The sequence below is a fragment of the Canis lupus genome, chromosome 21 (genome assembly GCF_048164855.1).
Source record: "Canis lupus baileyi chromosome 21, mCanLup2.hap1, whole genome shotgun sequence".
In the NCBI taxonomy this organism is placed as follows: domain Eukaryota; kingdom Metazoa; phylum Chordata; class Mammalia; order Carnivora; family Canidae; genus Canis; species Canis lupus.
Genome location: NC_132858.1, coordinates 56,134,647 through 56,153,807, shown reverse-complemented (window position 1 = coordinate 56,153,807; position 19,161 = coordinate 56,134,647). Strand labels below are relative to the sequence as shown.

General features: G+C 56.7%; 1 protein-coding gene across 1 annotated transcript in view; it reads left to right on the top strand.

Annotated features, from left to right (window-relative positions):
• Window positions 1-19,161, top strand: part of ABCA13 (ATP binding cassette subfamily A member 13) — a 188,038-nt gene that overhangs the window by 99,873 nt on the left and 69,004 nt on the right. The window contains exon 35 of the mRNA XM_072791800.1: window positions 10,935-11,160. Within this exon, the coding sequence (XP_072647901.1) occupies window positions 10,935-11,160 (226 nt within the window). The remainder of the gene's footprint in view (window positions 1-10,934; window positions 11,161-19,161) is intronic.

Genomic DNA, 19,161 nt, shown 5'->3' with positions numbered 1-19,161 from the left:
CCGTAAGCTCATTAACACAACAACAGACACGCTGTTGCTCTAATCATCTTGGAAAACCCACAGGTCCTAGGAGCTTTGCAAGAAGCAAAGAGCAGATGAACATTCCTTGTGATAAATCGCTGCGACGCACCACCAACCCGTGCTGTCATCCAGCTTGTTGGCAGAACTCAGTTCCTTGTGGTTTCAGGACTGAGGTCCACACGAGCTGGCTGGCGGGCTGTTGGGTTTGCTCTCAAGGTCCTACGGGGCACCCTGGAATCTTAGCCACGTGGTCCCCTCACAACAGGACGTGTTTCTTCTACAACTTCCCGTGGAAAAATCCCCGTTTTGATCAACTTAACAAATTAGAGACTAGATCCGCCAAAGCTCTTCACCTTTCCTTCTGAACGCTGTGATCCAGTCGTAAGAGTGACAGTCAGGTGTTCGAGGACTTACCCACGCTTGAGGGGAGGGGATTGGAACCTTCCAGGAAGTAGGAGTGACTGGGGCTGGTTTAGACTTCTCCCTACCAAAAATTACTACAATACGTTAAATTCCCCTTCATGCTTATCATCCGTGTGAGTTTCTTGTTTTACGACATGGTTGTCGCTTACCTGTGCTTGTGAATGTTTTATTTTTGAAGAACCGTGTTTTACATTTGTTTCGCTGACTTCCATCGTATCACAAATGGCGTATTTCTTGGTCGCACAATCAGACGCCTTCTTCCATGGCACACACCTGTGTCACCACCTCCTGGGTCAAGGTAGGACGTTCCCAGCGCCTTGCCCGGCCCCGCCGCCCTCTCCAAGTCAGACCCCCGGCCCCGTGGTGATGCTCTCACCTTCCAGTGATCGTGCGTTTTATTGAATGTCGTATAAACGGCATCATCAAGTTTGCACAGGAGTCTGTGTTTTTTTCTTTATATTCTGTCTCTCAGATCCATCTATGTTATTGCTGTGTCATTTCTACTTAGTCATATTCTGCTGAGCATACACTTGTTCTCTCTTGCACCGAGTATGTATAGATTGTACTTCGACTGTGCATACACATTATTTTCCCTTTTTATTAGCATTTTACCTAAAGGGTTTTGCCTCTGAGCATTCATTTATTTTTAAGGTACATTAGTTAATGACTTTCTCATGTAAGAGCGAATTTAAAGAAAATATGATTATGTTCTCATAAACATTTTGTCATCATTGAGAACTCAGGGTGATTTACATTGGAAGTGCAATGCCTACATACATCCTCTTCATTATGGTTATGCACCTGTTTCCCAAAAAAATGATAATTTCATGTTCTGAGTTTGGGGAACATTATGAAAATCCATGCAAATATGTTAGAAATAAAACATGTGCCAAAGAAGCTAATGTTATGTGAAAAAAAAAATGGTACTTTAAATCGAAAAAAGAACCCCGAGGGAAGGAACATTATAGTGTCTTCTATTACCGTTGTAAAATATGATATAAAAAATGCAATTTTATTTATCATTCAAATTACAAATTATGGAACTGGAAAATACATCATTAAAAAATCTATTTAAGTGTTTCATTACTAAAAAAAGACGTGAGACCAGGAGGCATTAAGACAAATTTGGTATGAGATTTCCTTGCATTTGCCAATTTTATTGTATTCTGAAATCCTCCCATGAAGCTCCACAGGAGGCATCCACCTAAGTGAAATTTATATCATTTAGCAGCTAGAACTTTATCAAAATGCTCGATCAGGATTTGGGAGAGAGCGAGTGCCAATGTCTTCTGGGTAAAGTGCTTTCGTGGCTTTTTGGCGACGGCGGCGTGATCCACACTAGAGAGAGGAAGTTTCTAGAATCACTTACACAGATCTTTCCTCTCTCCTTGGTGCTCTCAGATATTACTTTTTTGTTAGGATTCCTTTGTGGACACTGAGCTGTAGGAACTTGGCTGATTTGCCCAAACCCTGGCGGCTCCAACAGGACCCCCCCCCTGCAGGCACAGCCCCTGCTCCTGCCCTCTCCCTGAGTCTCTCCCTTTTCTGCAAAGCCCCCCAATGCGTGCTGCTCACGGCGTCTGGAAGAGGCATGAGTAACCGGGCCAGCTCCTTGCATGATCTCACATCGCAACGACGACCTGCAGAATTTGTTAGAGCGCAGATGACGGAGCCTCGGCCCCCGACTTTCTGATTTGGTGGTTCCTGGGGGGGGCCCGAGAACCTGCATTTCTCCTAGGCTCCCGGGCCATACTGTGGGCCCAGGCAGCACCCGTTGACACCCTCCGCTGTGGTGGGATAGCCAAAGGAGAATTCTATTTAGATTCACGAATTCTGGGTCTTTCTCCCGATTCTCAGCAGCGCAGGCGTGTTGTGCGCTGAACTCTGCCCCCCAGATTTGCATGTTGAGCTCCTGGTGCCTCAGCATGTGGAGATACAGGATCTTTGAAAAGGTAATTAGGGTAAAAATGAGGTGATACGAGTGTCCTAACCCCGTCTGACTGGCGTCCCCATAAGAAGGGGAGCGTGGGCAGCGGGGCGGTGAGCCCGCAGCGGGAGGGCCTCGGGGGCGCGGAGGAGGAGGCCTCAAGGGAAGCCAGCCTGCAGGCAGCACCCCGATTGGACTCCCAGCCCCCTGAGTGAGATGTCGACGTCTGCGTGGAAGCGGCCAGGCTCGACGGGGCAGGACAGTCCACGTGGGACCACGCGCACCCAAGGGCCCGGTTACTAGACCCTCTGTGCCTACGCCGGCCCCACGTGGGCTCGGGTCGCGAGGCCCCGGTCTCAGCTGCCCCGAGCGGTTAGTGACCCTTCGTCCCTATTCCTGGGGCTGGTTTCCTGTCACCCACACGATGCTGTCTGCTTTCTGCCGGGAATCCTGCGCTTCAGCGACCTACAGGTGCAGGCTGCGTAGCAGGTCCTTGGTGACCGTTGGCAGCACCACCTGCGCCAGCCTGGTGTGCTGCTCCCTGCTCTCGGAGGGCCTCCTGCACCCTCCCAGCGGCCCCGGCCCCGCAGAGGATCCGGGGAGCCGGGCTGAGAGGTGTCGTGGGAGGGCTGCGGCTCCCGGGAGCCGTGCTCACAGCTCGTCCTCCAGGAAAACAGTCTAAGAGAACCCGAGGCGCAGGGAGTGGGTCTCTGGAGCTGGAACTGCACCTGCTGCACGCGTCCCCGAGTACCCGCACCCAGCGCCCGGCCACCACCACACTACTGCGCAGGAGCTGCACCGTCTCAGATTCCTCAGATGAGTGGGATCAAGGAGCATCTCGCACGAGCCATCGCGTCGTCCTCGTGGCAGCAGGTGTCACTTTCCATCCTATTTAAGGCTGAACAACGTTCCATTCTATAGACGTGTGCACGTGCATGTTCTCTTCATCCATCCACCTGCTGCTGGAGTCTGGGCCCTTGTGTATGGTACGTGGCCCTGTGGAATGACGGCCCTGGATGGCATCTCCTTGAGGTCCTGATTTCGTTTTTTTTTTTTTTTTTTTTGATATATACCTGGAAGAAGGATTTATGGATCATGCGGTAGTTGTTATTTTTTTTTTATGATTTTTAAAATTTATTGTGGAGAAAGAGAGTGAGTTCACAAGCAGGGAGAGGGGGTGAGGGAGAGAGAGAATCTCAAGCAGACTCCCTGATGAGGGTGGAACCCCATGTGGGGCTCGATCCCATGATCCTGAGATTGCGGCCGGAGCCAAAACCAAGAGCTGGGGCTCCGCTGACGGAGCCCCTGGTGGTTCTTGTGGAAGGCCCTTCGCAGCCGCCACGCAGCGGCTGCCCCCGTTTGCGTTCCCGCCAGTAGTGCAGGAGGCATCGGGCTTCTCATTCCCAACGAAAGCTTCTGCACAGCAAAGGATTTCTTAGGATGAAAAGGAAACCCACTGATTGGGGAAAAAGTATTTGCAAACCGTATATCCAATAAGGGGTTCATATCCGAAAAAATCTAAGGAGCTCCTCGAACTCAATAGCAGAAAGATAAGCAACCCAAATAAAAAATGGGCAAAGTGCGAGAACAGACATATTTCCAGAAGAAACACCCAGATGGACAACAGGTGCGGGCAAGATGCTCAACATCATGTCCTCAGATCCCAGCCACAGCGGGGCGTCACCTCACCCCTGCCAGGGTGGCCATCATCAGAGGGAGAAAAAAAGAGAAAACTTGGACGCTCATTAAAAGCGCAGAGTGTTAGGTCCAACTTCGTGACTTTTGGTTCTGAGGCCCACACATCTGCGGGTTGGAACAAGCACCCTGGCTTCCCTGGAGCGGGTGGGCCGTGGCCACCGCTGCGAGAGCCCCGGGGACAAGCCCGGCAGTGTGGTCGAGCTCAGGGCAGGCGACGCTCGCAGATCTGCCTGCTTCCCAGAGGGTCTGGGCGGCGATGTTGGCCTGTGTCGGGCTTTGCCCTGGCCTGCTTGTCTCTTCCCTCCCCTCCCTCCTCTCTTCTTCCCTCCCTCCTCCCTCCTCTCTCCCTCCCTCCTCCCTCCCTCCTCTCTCCCTCCCTCCTCCCTGCCTCCCCTCTCCCTCCTCGCTCCTCCCTCCTCTCTCCTTCTCTCCCTCCCTCTTCCCTGCCTCCCCTCTCCCTCCTCCCTCTCCTCTCCCTCCTCTCTCTCCCTCCCTCCCTCCATCCCCTCCCCCCTCCTCCTGAAGCCTCACCCCCCAAGTGAGGGAAATGTCTCCGCTCTGGTTTGCCAGCACCAGGTTACCTGCACTCCGCTCTGCCTCCCACCCTCGGATCCTCACCTTTCGCCCCTGCTTGCTACCCCGGTGCTGATGGAGGCTGGGCAGCGGGTTATCTGAGTGCCTGCAGCCTTCAGAGCCGCTCCAGGCCCTGCTGCCTGGAGGCTGGGCCGGGCTTCCACCCCCAGTGCTGTCTCTGCTCCGTCCGCCTTTCCTCACAGCTCAGGAGCCGCGGCCCCTGCAAGCAGCGTGGGAGGCCGCGTGGGGCCAGGTCACCCACCGTGGAGCTCGCGGCAGGTGCAGCCCCCCCACAGGTGGGCTACGAGTGCACACAGGGCAGGTGCCCGAGTGGCTGCTCCCTCGGGGCTGAGAGGGGTCGGGAGGACGCAGGAGGCTCGGGGCTGCGGGCCAGCGGGCCGGGCCAGGGCCAGGGCCACTTCGGGCCTTGAAATCACAGTTTCTCGTGGAACCTTGGACAGAGGAGGGCCTTCCCTCCTCTCAGGCCTCGCTTCCAGCGTGTGGCGGGGGGAGCCTGGGCCACAGAGCAGGAGTGTCTCCACCTTACACGCCAGTGGCCTGGGGGCGCTGCGCCCTGAGAGGGGGTCCCTCCACACCCGCATCACCCCGACAGGGACCGGAGACCTGCAGGTGCCGCTCGGAGCCCCTGAAGCTGCGGGGCTGACCCCCCTGCCCTGGCCTCGCCCCAGACGGTCTCCCGGCCCTGCTCCCACTTCAAGCTTCAGGTTTGTTATTGGGCCTCCACGCGCACGTACTATAAGCTCCTTATTTTTTCTTTTGTTCACCTTGTGTAAATTTATGTACTGACCCAGCTGGAGGACCCTGAACCCTGGGGCGAATTTCTTCTTCCCTAAGGTATCTCCTGGGGGATCCGAGCTGTCACTTCTGAGTAGGGAAGCTTGGATGGGGAGGGAGGTGAGACGTACGCAGGGATGCGGACGGGGTGTTGGGTCACATCCACCTGCAGACTCTTCCCCACAGGGGTCTGAGCATCCCCAGGGCTAGGGATCCCCCACAGGGCTCTGAGCATCCCCAGGGCTAGGGGTCCCCCACGTGGCTCTGAGCATCCCCAGGGCTGGGGGTCCCCCCACGTGGCTCTGAGCATCCCTGAGGGCTGGGGATCCCCCACGTGGCTCTGAGCATCCCCAGGGCTGGGGATCCCCCACGTGGCTCTGAGCATCCCCAGGGGTAGGGGTCCCCCCATGTGGCTCTGAGCATCCTTAGGGCTGGGGGTCCCCCACATGGCTCTGAGCATCCCCCAGGGCTGGGGATCCCCCACGTGGCTCTGAACATCCCCAGGGCTGGGGGTCCCCCACGTGGCTCTGAGCATCCCCAGGGCTGGGGGTCCCCCATGTGGCTCTGAGCATCCCCCAGGACTGGGGGTCCCCCATGTGGCTCCGAGCACCCCTGAGGCCTGGACAGTGTGCTCCATCTGAGCTCGGCAGGATGAACTCGGGTGGGCGCCTTGTGGCTGCACACGAAGACCGAGCAGGGAGCGTGGTGAATGCAGGGCCAGGGGCCTAGAGAAGATTTGGGTGCGAGGACTCCTCTTCTGTGTGGCTACATCCGCCACCCCCACGTCCCCACGCCCCGTGACCCCTCCAGCTGGAGGCCGGCTGGTGCCAGCCGTGAGGCCCGGGGCTGTGGGGAGGCAAAGGCCAGGCCTGTCCGACAGAGCGGCCTAGACAGCCGCGCCTGCGCTTCACCTCCGTCTGACTGTGGTGGGCACGGGTGGGCACGGGTGGGTGCTCAGGGCTGGCCGCCGCCGCCAGGTGCCGCAGGACGTAGCCCCCTCCCCCTCCCTGCCACCCCTGGAGCTCCGGAGGGTCCGGCTGTGGGGCCGGGACCTGCTCTGGTGCACTGAGAACAAAATCCCCAAACTCCGTGTTTCCGGGACCTGCCCCCGAGGAAGCAGCTGGCTGAGTGGGGCTGCACCTGGTCTCTCTGCCAGCCCCGTCTGGGAGTTCCCGCAGCCTTTAACTCGCTCCCATGAATCTGTGGCCAGGGGGGACGCGCGGCCAGGAGTTTGGGGGGGCAGGGCATCCTCTCCAGCTCAGGGCTGCCCTTGGGGCTGGGAGTTCGAGCCCCACGTGGGGCTCCCTGCTGGGCGCAGAGCTTACTTAAATTAATTAAGATCTCAGTAACCTAGCTTGGTTTTAAAATGTGTACATTTTCTGTGTCACCATGTTTAATATTTAAGACGTAATTGTGTTTTGGGTTTCGTGTCATGTTAACAAGCATACTGGTGTCAGAAAACGTTTTCCTTTCCTTTTATGTTTCTTTCTGGTTTTCTTTTTTTTCCTTTTTTTTTTAAAAAGATTTTATTTATTTATTCATGAGAGACAGAGAGAGGCAGAGACACAGGCAGAGGGAGGAGCAGGCTCCATGCAGGGAGCCCGATGCAGGACTCGATCCTGGGACCCCAGGATCACGCCCTGGGCCAAAGGCAGACGCCAAACCGCTGAGCCCCCCAGGGATCCCCCAGACACCTGTTTCTAACGTCCTGCTACTATATTCTGCGAGGTGTAATAAACCACCTTATTTGATATGTGTGATGAATTTCCCTTGTTTATATATTTTTTACTTTTTTTAAAGATTTTTTTAAATTATTTGAGAGACTGTGCATGTGTGCACACAAGTGTGAGGGGCAGGGGAGGCAGAGAGAAAGCGAGAGACGGAGAACCTATGCTTAGTGTGGAGCCCAACCACGTGGGGCTCGATCCCAGGTCCCCGAGGTCACAACCTGAGCCGAAACCAAGATACGGATGCTTAACGAGTGAGCCACCTAGATGTCCTTTTTTTTTTTTTTTTTTTTTTTTTTTTTTTTAAATAATACAACTGTCGGATTGGGAGTCACTGGTCAAAGATGGCTCATATTTGTTCCCCACGGGAAGACCATACTCGTCTGCTGTCCTGCAAGCCCTGAATCCTTATGCCTGTGTCTTTAAACATGCAGTAATGTTAGGTATTTATGTTATTTTTCATCTTAACCATGTTGGTAATCTGAACATTTCATTGTCGCCGTATTTTGTGATATATATCGGCTCTCGTGTAGATTTCAAAAAAAAAGTTTTATTTATTTGAGAGACAGTGAAAGAGAGAAAAAGTGAGCATGAGCAGCGGGGAGAGGGAGAGGGAGAAGCCGAGTCCCCGCTGAGTGAGGGTCTCGCCATGGGCTCCATCCCAGGACCCCAGGGTCGGGACCCGACTGAGCCACCCAGACGCCCTTCTTTTGTAAATTCTTTAACGAACTACATATTTATGCATGCTCTTTGACCACTTTTTTGTTTGGGGTGTTCATTTTTTAAAAAAGGACCTGAACGCATCACATTTGCAATACTTCGTTTTAAAGGCTTTGAGAACCTTTGGATGAATTCAGTGCCGTGGAGATCATCGTCTGGGGCGCGTGCTGAGTCCCCGGTAGGTTAAGGTGTTCCCCACCAGGTGCTAATGTACAAGCGATTGAAGCCATCAGCCCAAAAAGAGAAGGAGGAGAAGAAAAAAAAGAAATCTTTGTACATTTTTCCCAAATAATTTGATGGTCAGGGTCACCGGGAATGCCTAATCCTGGATGTCACTAGATGCTTCGAATAGAATTACAGTCATAAGTGAAAGAAGACAATTCATAACAATTTGGTCCGGCATTTTAATTTTGTCTGTTAAAATATTCATGTGAATACTTTTATGAGTTTCGCCATAAATAGTTGATCGGCGGTTCCTCCGTGACCATAAACCATCTCAGCCCTTTATTTCTCTCATTTATGTTCAGTTAACATATGGGAAGGCGGGGAGAATTTATTTTTCTTAATAATGAGAAACGTCTGTCCCCACAGACTTACTGAGCCTGTCTGGTGAGCTTTTACGATGTCTGGAGGTCAGCAGTACACCTGTCCTGGCAGTGCCCTAAGCGTGGTAATAGGAATTCTCATTACTTAAAAAAAAAAGAATTCTCATTACCGAGAGGGGAAAGTGGGAGTGTCTGTGTCAGAGCGGAGCCGGCGTCTGGAGACGCAGGCAGCTCTACACCAGTCACACAGCTTGTTGGTGCCCAGTCTGGATTCCAGGCCAGGTCTGCGTAGACTAAGGGACCGAATGCTCGCCGTCCCCCCCGTGATGCTGCGACCTGTCCTCCCTGAGCAGAGCCAGTGGGCAAATACATGGCCATTCCCTGCTGGTGTTCCCCCCACCGGCAGGTGCATTTCCGACGCCTAGAAGGCCTTGCTCCGCTTCCGTTTTCTGTGCACCTGTCTGCATAGACGAAAGCTTCCTGTAAACAGGTGTCATGGGCACCGCCTGCTGCAGACGTGTTTGAGCAGGTGCGTTGTTTGGCAGGCAGCTGGGGGGGGGGCCCTGGATGGGGTGTTGGAAGGCGCTTCTTAGAGGCTGCTTTGAAGGGTGCTGGCTCTTGGAAGATGATGGCCGGTGGCTCGGTTGGGTCATAACCCATCTCAGCTGCTGGTGACCTTTCAATGCCTCTTGACCCTAAAAGGGTGAGGCATGCTTCCACCAGAGAAAGGAGAGTGCCAGGAGCATCGTGCGTTCCAGGGGGGCCATGCTGGGTGGGCTTCGGGGTCGCTGGATGGGGCTTCTCCATTAGAGGCGGGTGTATGGAGCCCCAGCCCCAAGCCCCAGGGAGGGGAGACAGGCCAGACCCGGACATTGGGGTGGGTCGTGGGTGCCTGATGAAGCTCCATTAGGTCCCAGTACTGGGGAGTGCGGGGAGCTTCCTTCCAGGGGTGCTCGGAAGGTGCTGGGGAGTGAGTGCACGGCAGCCGGCGCCCTTCCGTGGCCTTGCTCCTGTCTGTGCCTCCTGTCCCGGCCCTCGGTCAGGTGGCCGACCCGAGTCCCCACTTCCGAGCCGCTCTGGCCCTTTAGCTCCACCCCAGGCAGGGCCCACAGGAGCTGCTCGGAGGCAAGGTGACAGCCTGCACTCGAGGTTGGCATCTGGGGTGAGGAGGGACAGCTCCGAGGGACCCAGCCGTGGCCTGCGGGCCAACTCCGTCTGGGGGGGGGGGTCTCGGGGGCGGCTGCCCGGAGGACCCCTGGCTGGGAGCAAAGCCTGCCCCTGGTGACCCGGGGCCTCGCAGGTGACGGTGACGGCTTCTCGGTGAAGCTAAAGGGGAGCTGAGGGGGCGAGTCTGTGCTCAGAACACCCCCCCCCAACTGGGCCTTCGAGGCCCCGTGGCCCTGGCTAACCCCGTGGCCCTGAACGTCTCCTGCCCTCCGCGTGGCCCCTGCTGATCGTGACACTCGCTTCGTGTTCCCTCGTTTCTTCACACGTTTTCTCTCAGCCCCCTTTTTGTTTTTTTGAAGATTTTATTTATTTATTCATGAGAGACGCAGAGAGAGGCAGAGGGAGACACAGGCTCCCTGTGGGACTCCATCCCGGGACCAGGGATCACGCCCTGGGCCGACGGCAGATGCTCAACCCCTGAGCCCCCCGCCCCCCACCCCCGTGATGTCCTTCCCGCGGACCCAGTGGGCACCGCCGTCCCTGCACCTGGTTGTGCCCGTGGGCTCCCTACCGCGTGCCCGAGGAGTTGCGTCCCAGCTGCTCTCGCCAGCCTTGTGCTCGCTGCCCTGATAAATGATCGATCTTTCAAAATGGTCCTTTCTCTCAACATGATTTCTTTGGGGGATTTTAAGTGTATTCCCTGCGCTGTTATCACCTGCATTTCGGTTTCGTATTTGTAAGCACGTACCTGGCGTCGTCCGCGGCCTTGGGGAGACCGACCTGGAAGGCGCTGGGACGCAAGGCGCGGCCGCGTCCCTCCGTGGACAGGGGTTGGGGCTGCAGGCCTTGGGTCTGCCTCCCGTTTCCCTCCTGTTGGGCCGTCCGCGGCCTGGACCGAGAGCTGCAGGCACCGGTCGGGTGGCCCGGGGGCGGAGGGGACCCCCCCTCCCCAAGGGGCCTGGCAGGGGGAGCAGGACGTCCCGGACTTGTGCTCACGCTGTGCATCGCTCCCTCAGGCCGGGTCTCAGGGTCGAGGTGGAAGGAGGGGAGGCCGGGAGGCTGAGCCTGCAGCCGAGGGGCCTCCCCTGGAGCTGCAGATGCGGCCCTGATGCCTTGCTGGCTCCCCTGCACAGGGACACCCCCAGGGCGGGGGGGGGCACCTGGGCATGACCTGGAGCATCCTCAGGAGGACGGCCGTGGGGACAGCGAGCTGCGGCCCCCCCGGGGCTCCCGTGCCGCCGGCTGCCGGGCCGAGTGGGGCCGAGGGGGGGCCGTGGGCATCGGCAGGCCCCGGGCGGTCCCCTGGCCTCAGCCGGCTGCCCGTCCCTGTCTCCGCAGGTGGCGCCCCCGCAGGGACCCCCTTGGCCCAGGCCGCGGCCCTCCTGGTGAAGCGGCTCCGCCACACGCGCCGGGCCTGGAAGGGCGCCGTCTCCAACCTGCTGCTGCCCGTCCTCTTCGTGGCCTTGGCCATGGGCTTGTTCATGGTGAGGCCGCTGGCCACGGACTACCCGCCCCTCGAGCTCGCGCCCGGCCGTTCCGAGGGGGCCGAAGCTTACTTTTTCAGGTGAGAACCTATTTCTCCTCCTTTACGTCTGAGTTATGGCAGGACAGGTAACGGAGAGCAGTGGCTTTGATGCTCTTGTTTTTTTCTTTTATTTTTTTTGAGATTTTATTTATTTATTTGAGACTGATAGACAGAGACAGAGATAGCGAGAGTGAAGGGGAAGGGCAGCAGCAGGGAGCCCGAGGTGGGACTCGATCCTGGGACCTGAGGCCGTGACCCAGAGCTGAAGCAGACGCTCCATGCCGAGCCCCAGGCTCCCGTCTTCCCCCCGAATCTTTTATTTTTTTATTTTATTTTTTTCCCCTGAATCTTTTAAAGGAATGAACCAAAAGGACAGAACGTCCCATAGCGTGTTCTGGCTGAATGCTCACAGCCCTGCCTTGTGCCTCGAATGGGAAGGAGTCGTCACTATCGCGAGTTTTTTAATGAGTAAATGTGTTTCTTGGAAAAAAAAATAATAGAAAATGCAGGCCGGTCAAAACAGTGTAAGGACGGTCCTAGGCGGTCCCCCCAGTGCTGCCGACCCTGAGACGGGGAGCCGCGCCCTGTGCCCTGTGTTGGGAAGCGACGCGGGAGGGAGGAAGCACACGTGCAGGGGACTCCGCACCGAGCCCCCCAGGGATGGGCCGGGGACCCTTCCCACGACCGCGGATCGGGACCGCGCGGGAGCCCTGAGTCCGACCCTCCACTGTCTGGGCCACCCCTGGGCCCCGGGCACGTAAAGCTCCTAAACACGAGCACTTTTACTTCTTTAGGGCAGCGGTATCGCACTTTGGGACTCTTCTTTTTTTTTTTTTTTTTTTTGCTTTTTTACTCGATGACATATCCTTCTGTTCCTGTAAGTCGAGCACGCCCACGCCACTCATTTTCAATTTTCTCGTTTTTGAGATTTGTTCCATCCTTTAGGGCGAAGCAGAGAGGGAAGGAGCATGTGGGCTGGGGGGGAGAGGCAGAGGCAGACGCAGAGACGGAGAAAGTCCGCGGTGGCCGAGTCCGGAGACCGCCAGGGGCTCGATCGCTCCACCCGAGATCACACCCTGGGCAGAAACCGGAGCCCCAGGCGACCCAGCATCACCCACCCTCAGGCTGTGCAACAGCACGTGGCAGGGAGACCCCGTGATTCAGTCAAATGCTCTCTTTTGGGGGTTTTCATTGGTTTAAGCAATTCTCCTATTACAGGCGACTCTGTAGGAATCACGTCCCCTCGGGCTCACGCCCCCGTCCGTTTCCCGCATCACATGCTTCCTTCCCAAGCTGTGGGGCCACAGGCATTAGGGTCTTCAAGGTAGATACGGTCCAACCATTCCTATCCGTGTGCAGCCCCAGAAAGTCCTTGGTTCGTTTACTCGCTGCTGTTTATTTTTATTTTATTTTATTTTATTTTATTTTATTTTATTTTATTTTATTTTATTTTATTTTATTTTTTTGCTGCTGTTTATTATGCACCTACTGTATGCCATGCCTGTTCCCTCTCTCTCTCTCTTTTTTTTTTTTGTCCGTCTGAAAGCATTTTCCTTGCTCTCCCAGCATTCATTTTTGCATAGAAGTCATGCAGTCCTGACGTATTAGGCCCTGGGAGTTAGAGATATTTTATTTTAACATTTTCTTCCAAGAAAAAAGCAAACACAAGTTTATTAACGTGTGCAGAGTACATGCACCGGGGAGCCCCCGCGTATGCGTAGCTCAAGAGGGCGCTCGGGACTGCATCTTAACAAGAGAACCATGATTTTTTGGAGACTTGACAGGACGCTGGATAAAGGCTCCGCGCTCTGGGAGCAGCCAGTGGGGGGCACACAGTCGGGGTAGGGATGCTTGCGCGGACTTGGGGGGTGTGTCTGGCCCAGAGGTCTCCACCTGTGGCTGGTGGTCCGCTCCCTGGTAGAGTGGAGGGAGGGGGGCACTCAGACTATGGCTGCGTCTCGGCAAATAGGGGCGAGGCCAGAGCTTTTCTGTTCTCTTTTTCTTCTTTTCAAGATTTAATTAATTAATTAATTAATTATTATTAATTAATTAATTAATCAGTGAGAGAGAGCGTGAGAGAGCTAGCATGAGCAGGGGGTGGGGCCGAGGCCGAGGGAGACGCTGCTCCGAGGGAGACGCTGAGCGTGGAGCTCCCCTCGGGGCTCCACCCAGGGCCTGAGCTCAGGTCACGACCTGAGCCGAAGGCAGGTGCCTCACCCACGGGGCCCCCGGTGCAGCCAGAGAGCGTCTCCGACACCTGCTTGTCAGGTGCCTTCGGCTCACGGTGATCCTTGTGCCCACAGGGCAGCATATTGTGTCTCCCCCCACCCCCGCGCACAGAGACACACAGGGACGCGGTCAGGCCACCATGGGGCTGGCAAGGCAGGGAGGCCACGCATCAGGGCCGCTGCCAGCCCCCGGGGGCCTGGGTGTCCCCCTGCAGTCAGATATTGAAGCTTTAACCCGTGTGGCTGTGGTGGGACACGGGGCCTCTACGGCAGTAATTAAGGTTATATGGTGAATATTTCAATATTTTCTTCCTTTTCTTTTTTTTTTTTTTGAGAGACAGAGCGCATGTGCAAGGAGAGGGGGAGAGGGAAAGCCAGAACCTTTTTTTTTTTTTTAAGATTTTATTTGTCTGATTTATTTATCTGACGTGCGTCCCGCTGCTTTCGGAAGGAGTGTGCCCCCGAAATCGCTGCCCTTGTCCTGGGTGCCGGGTCCCAGGATGAGCGGTCCCGCGTCCCGGGACCCATGCTCCTGGCTCCTCTCCCTCCGGCGGCGGCGGGGAATCTCCTGACCGCCCAGGCCGTGCTGACCTGATCATCGGGGTCTGCATCTTAGCCCAACAATGATTCTCCGACAAGCGGCTTCACGCTGCTCGTGATTCCCCTTGGTTTCCTGCACACACACACACACACACACACACACACACACACACACACGGCCCGGGGTCAGCGGCTCTCAGCCTTCTTGCTCTGCAGGTGGGCGCATCCCCATTTCATGACACTTGTGAGCGGTCTCCAGGGGCGACACGCGGTACTTGCATCGCGATCCTCCGGTGCTCTCCAGCGGAACTCCTGGCTGCCGGGCGAGGAATCCAGGCCTGCGTGTGGTGTCAGCAGCCACTGCCTTGCCCGGCCGGCCCGAGGGTACACGGGAGTCTCGGCCCCTGGTGCACTGGCCGACCTCAGCACGGCCTCCTGGTCCTAAGGCCTTCCGGCTCGGGAAAGGGCAGCGATGCGCCTCTGTTGAATTCCCTTAAGAGTTCTGAGGTCGGCCACTCAGGAAGGCACGCCCTGGAGGACACCCACCTAGGAGCCCGTGCGCAGGCCGGCAGGCCCCTCACAGGGGACTTGGTGCTCGGCGCCCAGAAAGCCCGGGGCTTCGTGGCTCCGTGTGTAGCCTGGACGCCTCTAACTCCACGTCCTGGGGGCTGAGGGGGCGGTCGGGGGGTCAGGGGAGGCTCAGGTGGGGGCCAAGGGGAGGCCAGGAGGGGGGGCACTAGGAGGGGTGTCCAATGAGGGGGACCAGTGGGGGAGCAGAGAGGAGGGGCCAGCGGTGGGGGGCTGGGCCAGGGGCGGCCTGGGAGGGGTGCCCAAGGGAGGGGCAGTGGGGCGTCCAGGCAGGGAGGCTGGGTGGGGGCTGGGAGGAGGGGCCAGTGGCGGGGCTGGGCAGGGGGGTGCTGGGAGGGGTGTCCAATGGGGGGACCAGTGGGGGGCCAGGCAGGGGGAGCTGAGTCTGCTCCTACGAGGCTGAGAAGCCGAGGAAGAACCATTTTGAGAGCCGCGTCTTATGGGCCTGCGACCAGAAAGCGGAGCAGAGGGAGTGCATCTTGGCTGCTGTGGGCCTAAGCAGCCAGTCCACAGCCCCTGCTCCTGAATCAGCTGCTAGCTAACTGCTAGTTTCAGGGGGGGCTTCCGGGACTCCCCGTTCCCACTGGGAGCTGCAAAGAGAGAGGAGGCAGGGACTCGGCTTGTTCAGGCCTGAGGCCGGGCAGGCAGGCCAGGGAAGCAGGAAGGCGGCAGTCCAGCTCTGAGCAGGGCAGCCCGGGCACAGCTGTGTGCACCCTGTTTGCTCTGCACACCTCGGGGGTAAAATCCGGAGACCCTGCAAGAGGTCCCGGAGTCTGTCCCCACTGTCCTGGGATGATGACGGTACGTCCGAACCCGGCCTCCTTGTCCTTCAGGCTTCTGTGCGGTGGCTGCTGCTCCAGGTACCTGGCACTCTGCACTTTTTTTTTTTTAAGATTTTATTTATTCACTTGAGAGAGAGAAAGCACAAGCAGGGGAGAAGCAGACTCCGTGCTGAGCAGGGAGCCGACGTGGGGCTTGACCCTGGGACCTGAGATCGTGACCTGAGCTGAAGGCAGAGGCTTCACCGATGGAACCTTCCAGGTGCCCTCGGGATAAGACCACTTGCAAAATCTGGCTCAGAAGTCCCTCCTGCAGGGATCCTCAGCCTCCGCCCTCTCTGCGTGGCCACCACGCCACGTGGATCCCACGGTGGTTTGACCCGTGGCTGCAGATCCGTGTCTTCCTTCCCGCAGGATGGCTCCCTGGAGGGTCAGGATCGAGGCTTACTCATCCCTCTAAGGGTAGCTCTTGCCGCAGCCAGCGTCTAGAAAAGGTTCCTTTCATTAAGTATTTGTGAAGTTGAACTCAACGATCAAGATAAAATGTAGCAGGAAAAAGTCTTCCAGAAATGAGCCCAGGTCTCTACTTTGAGGTGCAAACAAAGCGCGGACCGTGGAAAGGTGGCTGCGGATGTGTGGTTGAGCGCATCTGGAGGAGACCCCAGGGCTCCCTCTTCTGGGCTGGGCGCTTGGTCCTCACGAGAAGGGGTGCTCCTGAGGCACCTTGGGAAAACCCACGGGGTCCCCCCTGAACGTGGACGTCACCCCGGTCCGTGGTCAGCTGTGTTTCCACCATCGAACTGTCTCTGCTTTCTCCACCTAGTCCCAGCCAGAGGAAGCCCTACACACGGCCTTCTGCCTGCGTGTCCCTGCGGCCAAATATCCCCATCCCATAGGGCCTCTGCCGTATTGGAGTGAGCCCACCCTGGTCCCCTATGATCTCACCTTAACTATGTCTCCAAAGACCCCGTTTCCAAGCAAGGTCCCATCATGGCCTTCTGGATGGGCACGGAATTGTGGGCAGCCACTGTTCATCGCAGTCCGCGTTTTCATAGCACCTGCCTTAGCCAGTGCTGTTCAGCTGAACCAACGTTTTAGTCACCTTTTGAAAAAAAAAAAAAAAAAAAGAGTGACTTGGCTTTCTACAAAAACGAGACCCCGCATGCGGAAGGAAAATCAGAAATAAAAACTGGTTGACGACGAGCGTGATGGTTGGTGTGTATACGTCAGCACCGTGGTTGGCAGGACGGGACCTGGGATGCGGTGTAGGTGGACCTACGTTCACGTCTGAGCAGTGACACCTGGTGGCCTCCCGACATCCACCTTGAACATTTCATGGGTCACGTTCTTGTCTGTACGGAGGAGTAACTCCTCCTACGGACCCTGTATCTTTATCCCGTGAGAGCACAGAGCACCTTATTCTGTTCGGACGATTCGGAGGGATGGCGAATGCAAAGTAATTGGCTTATTTCCTGGCAGAAATGACGCGTGGGCTGCTGGTATACCCTGGGCAGCCCCGGTGCATCACCTGTGCTTCTGGGTGGTGAGCGGAAGGCACATGGTGCTCCCCGGCGGGCTGGGAAACGTGCCCCCAGCAGAACGAACTAGGTGCTCCCTGCACCGCCCGCCCGGGTGCCGGCCGCCTGTGTCCTGTCCAGTCCACCTGGGAGCCCCGCCACCCTGTGCCGCCTGGGGCCTCCGAACTCTGTCCTGACCTTGCGTATCCAACCTTGACCGCAGGAGCGTTCTCTGCCCTAGGCCGCGGTCTGGCCCTTTCTTCCTGGCTCAACTTACACACGTGTGGCCTCTTTTGAAGTCCTGTTCAAGTGGCCCCTCAGCATCCTTACCGAGCGTACCCCCGGGTGCTTCACCAGCTGGTGCATGCTGCGCTTCGGCGCCCGTGGAGTGTGCACTCCAGTGGGAGACCGTGGAGGGCAAGCAGCGGAGCTCACGCTGACGGACGCCACACGCCGCCCCTGGATGGTGCCCAGCACCGGGCAGCTGTCCCTGGAGTACTTGCACACAGGCGATTTCCAGTCCTTTCCTCTCTCCCTGACCTTGAACTTAGGAGGCATTTTACCTCCTCCCACAGCCCGCAGGGGACGGTCCATCAGCCCCATCCAGTTGCCTTCAACGCATCATGAATCAGCGACAGTTAGGGGACCCTGTCCTGGCACTTGGTGCGGTGATGTTGAAATAGAAGGACAACGAAGCAGCAGTGCTGACTGGGTCCTCATCCTGAAGACCCCTCACTCACACACATAGGGGACCTCCTCGGGTGACACCACCTCCTGGGGGCAGGAAGGAAAGAACGCTCAAGCTTTCTGGATCTAATTCTCTCTTTTAAAAGATTTTAGTTATTTATTCATGAGACACAGAGAGAGGCAGAGACACAGGCAGAGGGAGAAGCAGGCTCCCTGCGGGGAGCCCGATGCGGGACTCGATCCCAGGTCCCAGGTCATGCCCTGAGCCGTTGGCAGATGCTCCACCCCGAGCCACCCAGGTGCCCTGGCTCTACTTCTCATTCCACAAACAGACACAGACACAAGTCCTACCCGCAGGAAGCTCCCGGCCGAGCTGAGAGATCACCCCACAAATAGCTGGACAAGGAAGTCTCAGAAATGCCACACCAGGCAGCCACGTACAGTGCGGGTTGTGCTGGTGGGGACGGGGCGGGGCCCCACCCGGGGCTCCAGGAAGGCCTTTGGAAGCCTACGCACCTGAGTCGAGTGTCCTCAGTGACAACCGGGTGCTCCCCGGGCAGGTAGGAGGCAGCGTTTCTCCAGACAGAGGAAGAGGTGCAGGTCAGCGTGAAGAGGAACGGGACAATCCTGCAATGTCTACGTGTTCCCGCAGGTGCGGGAGGCCTTCCAAGCAGAGACTACCTTAGCCTTCAAGCAGAGTGAAGGGCGGAAGCACGAGGCTACACCCCATGGTGCGATGTAACGGGCTGTGTCCGGTGCATTCCCCAGACGGTTGTTCCATGGGGCACCGTTCCCTTGGGGGTCCGTTCCGAGGGCCGCTAAAGGGGTCACATCTTCCTGTTGGGGTTGATTAAGCTGCAAAACAAAGTTAAACGGGTTCCTTTTCTGTAAGCGTCTCAGAGCTTGTACCATGTGGAACTGGCCACACAGGGCCTGCGTCCCTCTGCTAGCTTCCCCTAGAGTCGGGGACGTCATGAGCATCTCCGTGAGGACAACGCATGGAATCCATACTCCAGCACCCCACGCCTCTGCCTCTGGCTGAGACACATTCGGGGTCTGTGTGTTGTTCAGTGGTCAGCAGGGTCCCACGCATCTGAGGGTGGCCTTCTCCACTGCTGAGAACGTCACGGAGATTCTGCACCTTTGCCCGTCTCCACATGTTGTCGGTGTTGAGCGTTGGACGCCGTACCACTGTGTGAACACAGCAGCTTATTGGTCTTTTCTCTTAATGGTGGCCATTGGGAGCTCCTTCCAGTTTTTTTTTTCTTTCTTATGATGGTGAACAGTGCTGCGTGAATATTCTAGAATATTCTAGCGAAGGTCTTCATTTACACGTATATAAGAGCTTCTCATGGGTGGAGTCCCAGAAATGTAATTGCTAATCAGTGGCCCAGAGTATGTGAATCTTTTGCTTTAGGAGATAATGCCAAAGTTTTCCAAAGCGGTTACCATCCTGCACATACGCGTCCCCTTCACTGCTTTTATGTGTATTTCTTAAAAATAGCCAGCTCAAGAAAATGTTTATGCCAAAGAGGCATATTTTGGGGTGGCGTACCCTGTCCCCCTCACATGCGTATTCCTGTCTAGTCTACGGATCCTTATGTTGCATCTGAGCACAGCTATGCACAGCAGCTAAGCTGGGGGTGCATAATGCATGCTTCCTAGTTGTGCCAGCGTGCCCCAACACTTGACACACGTTCC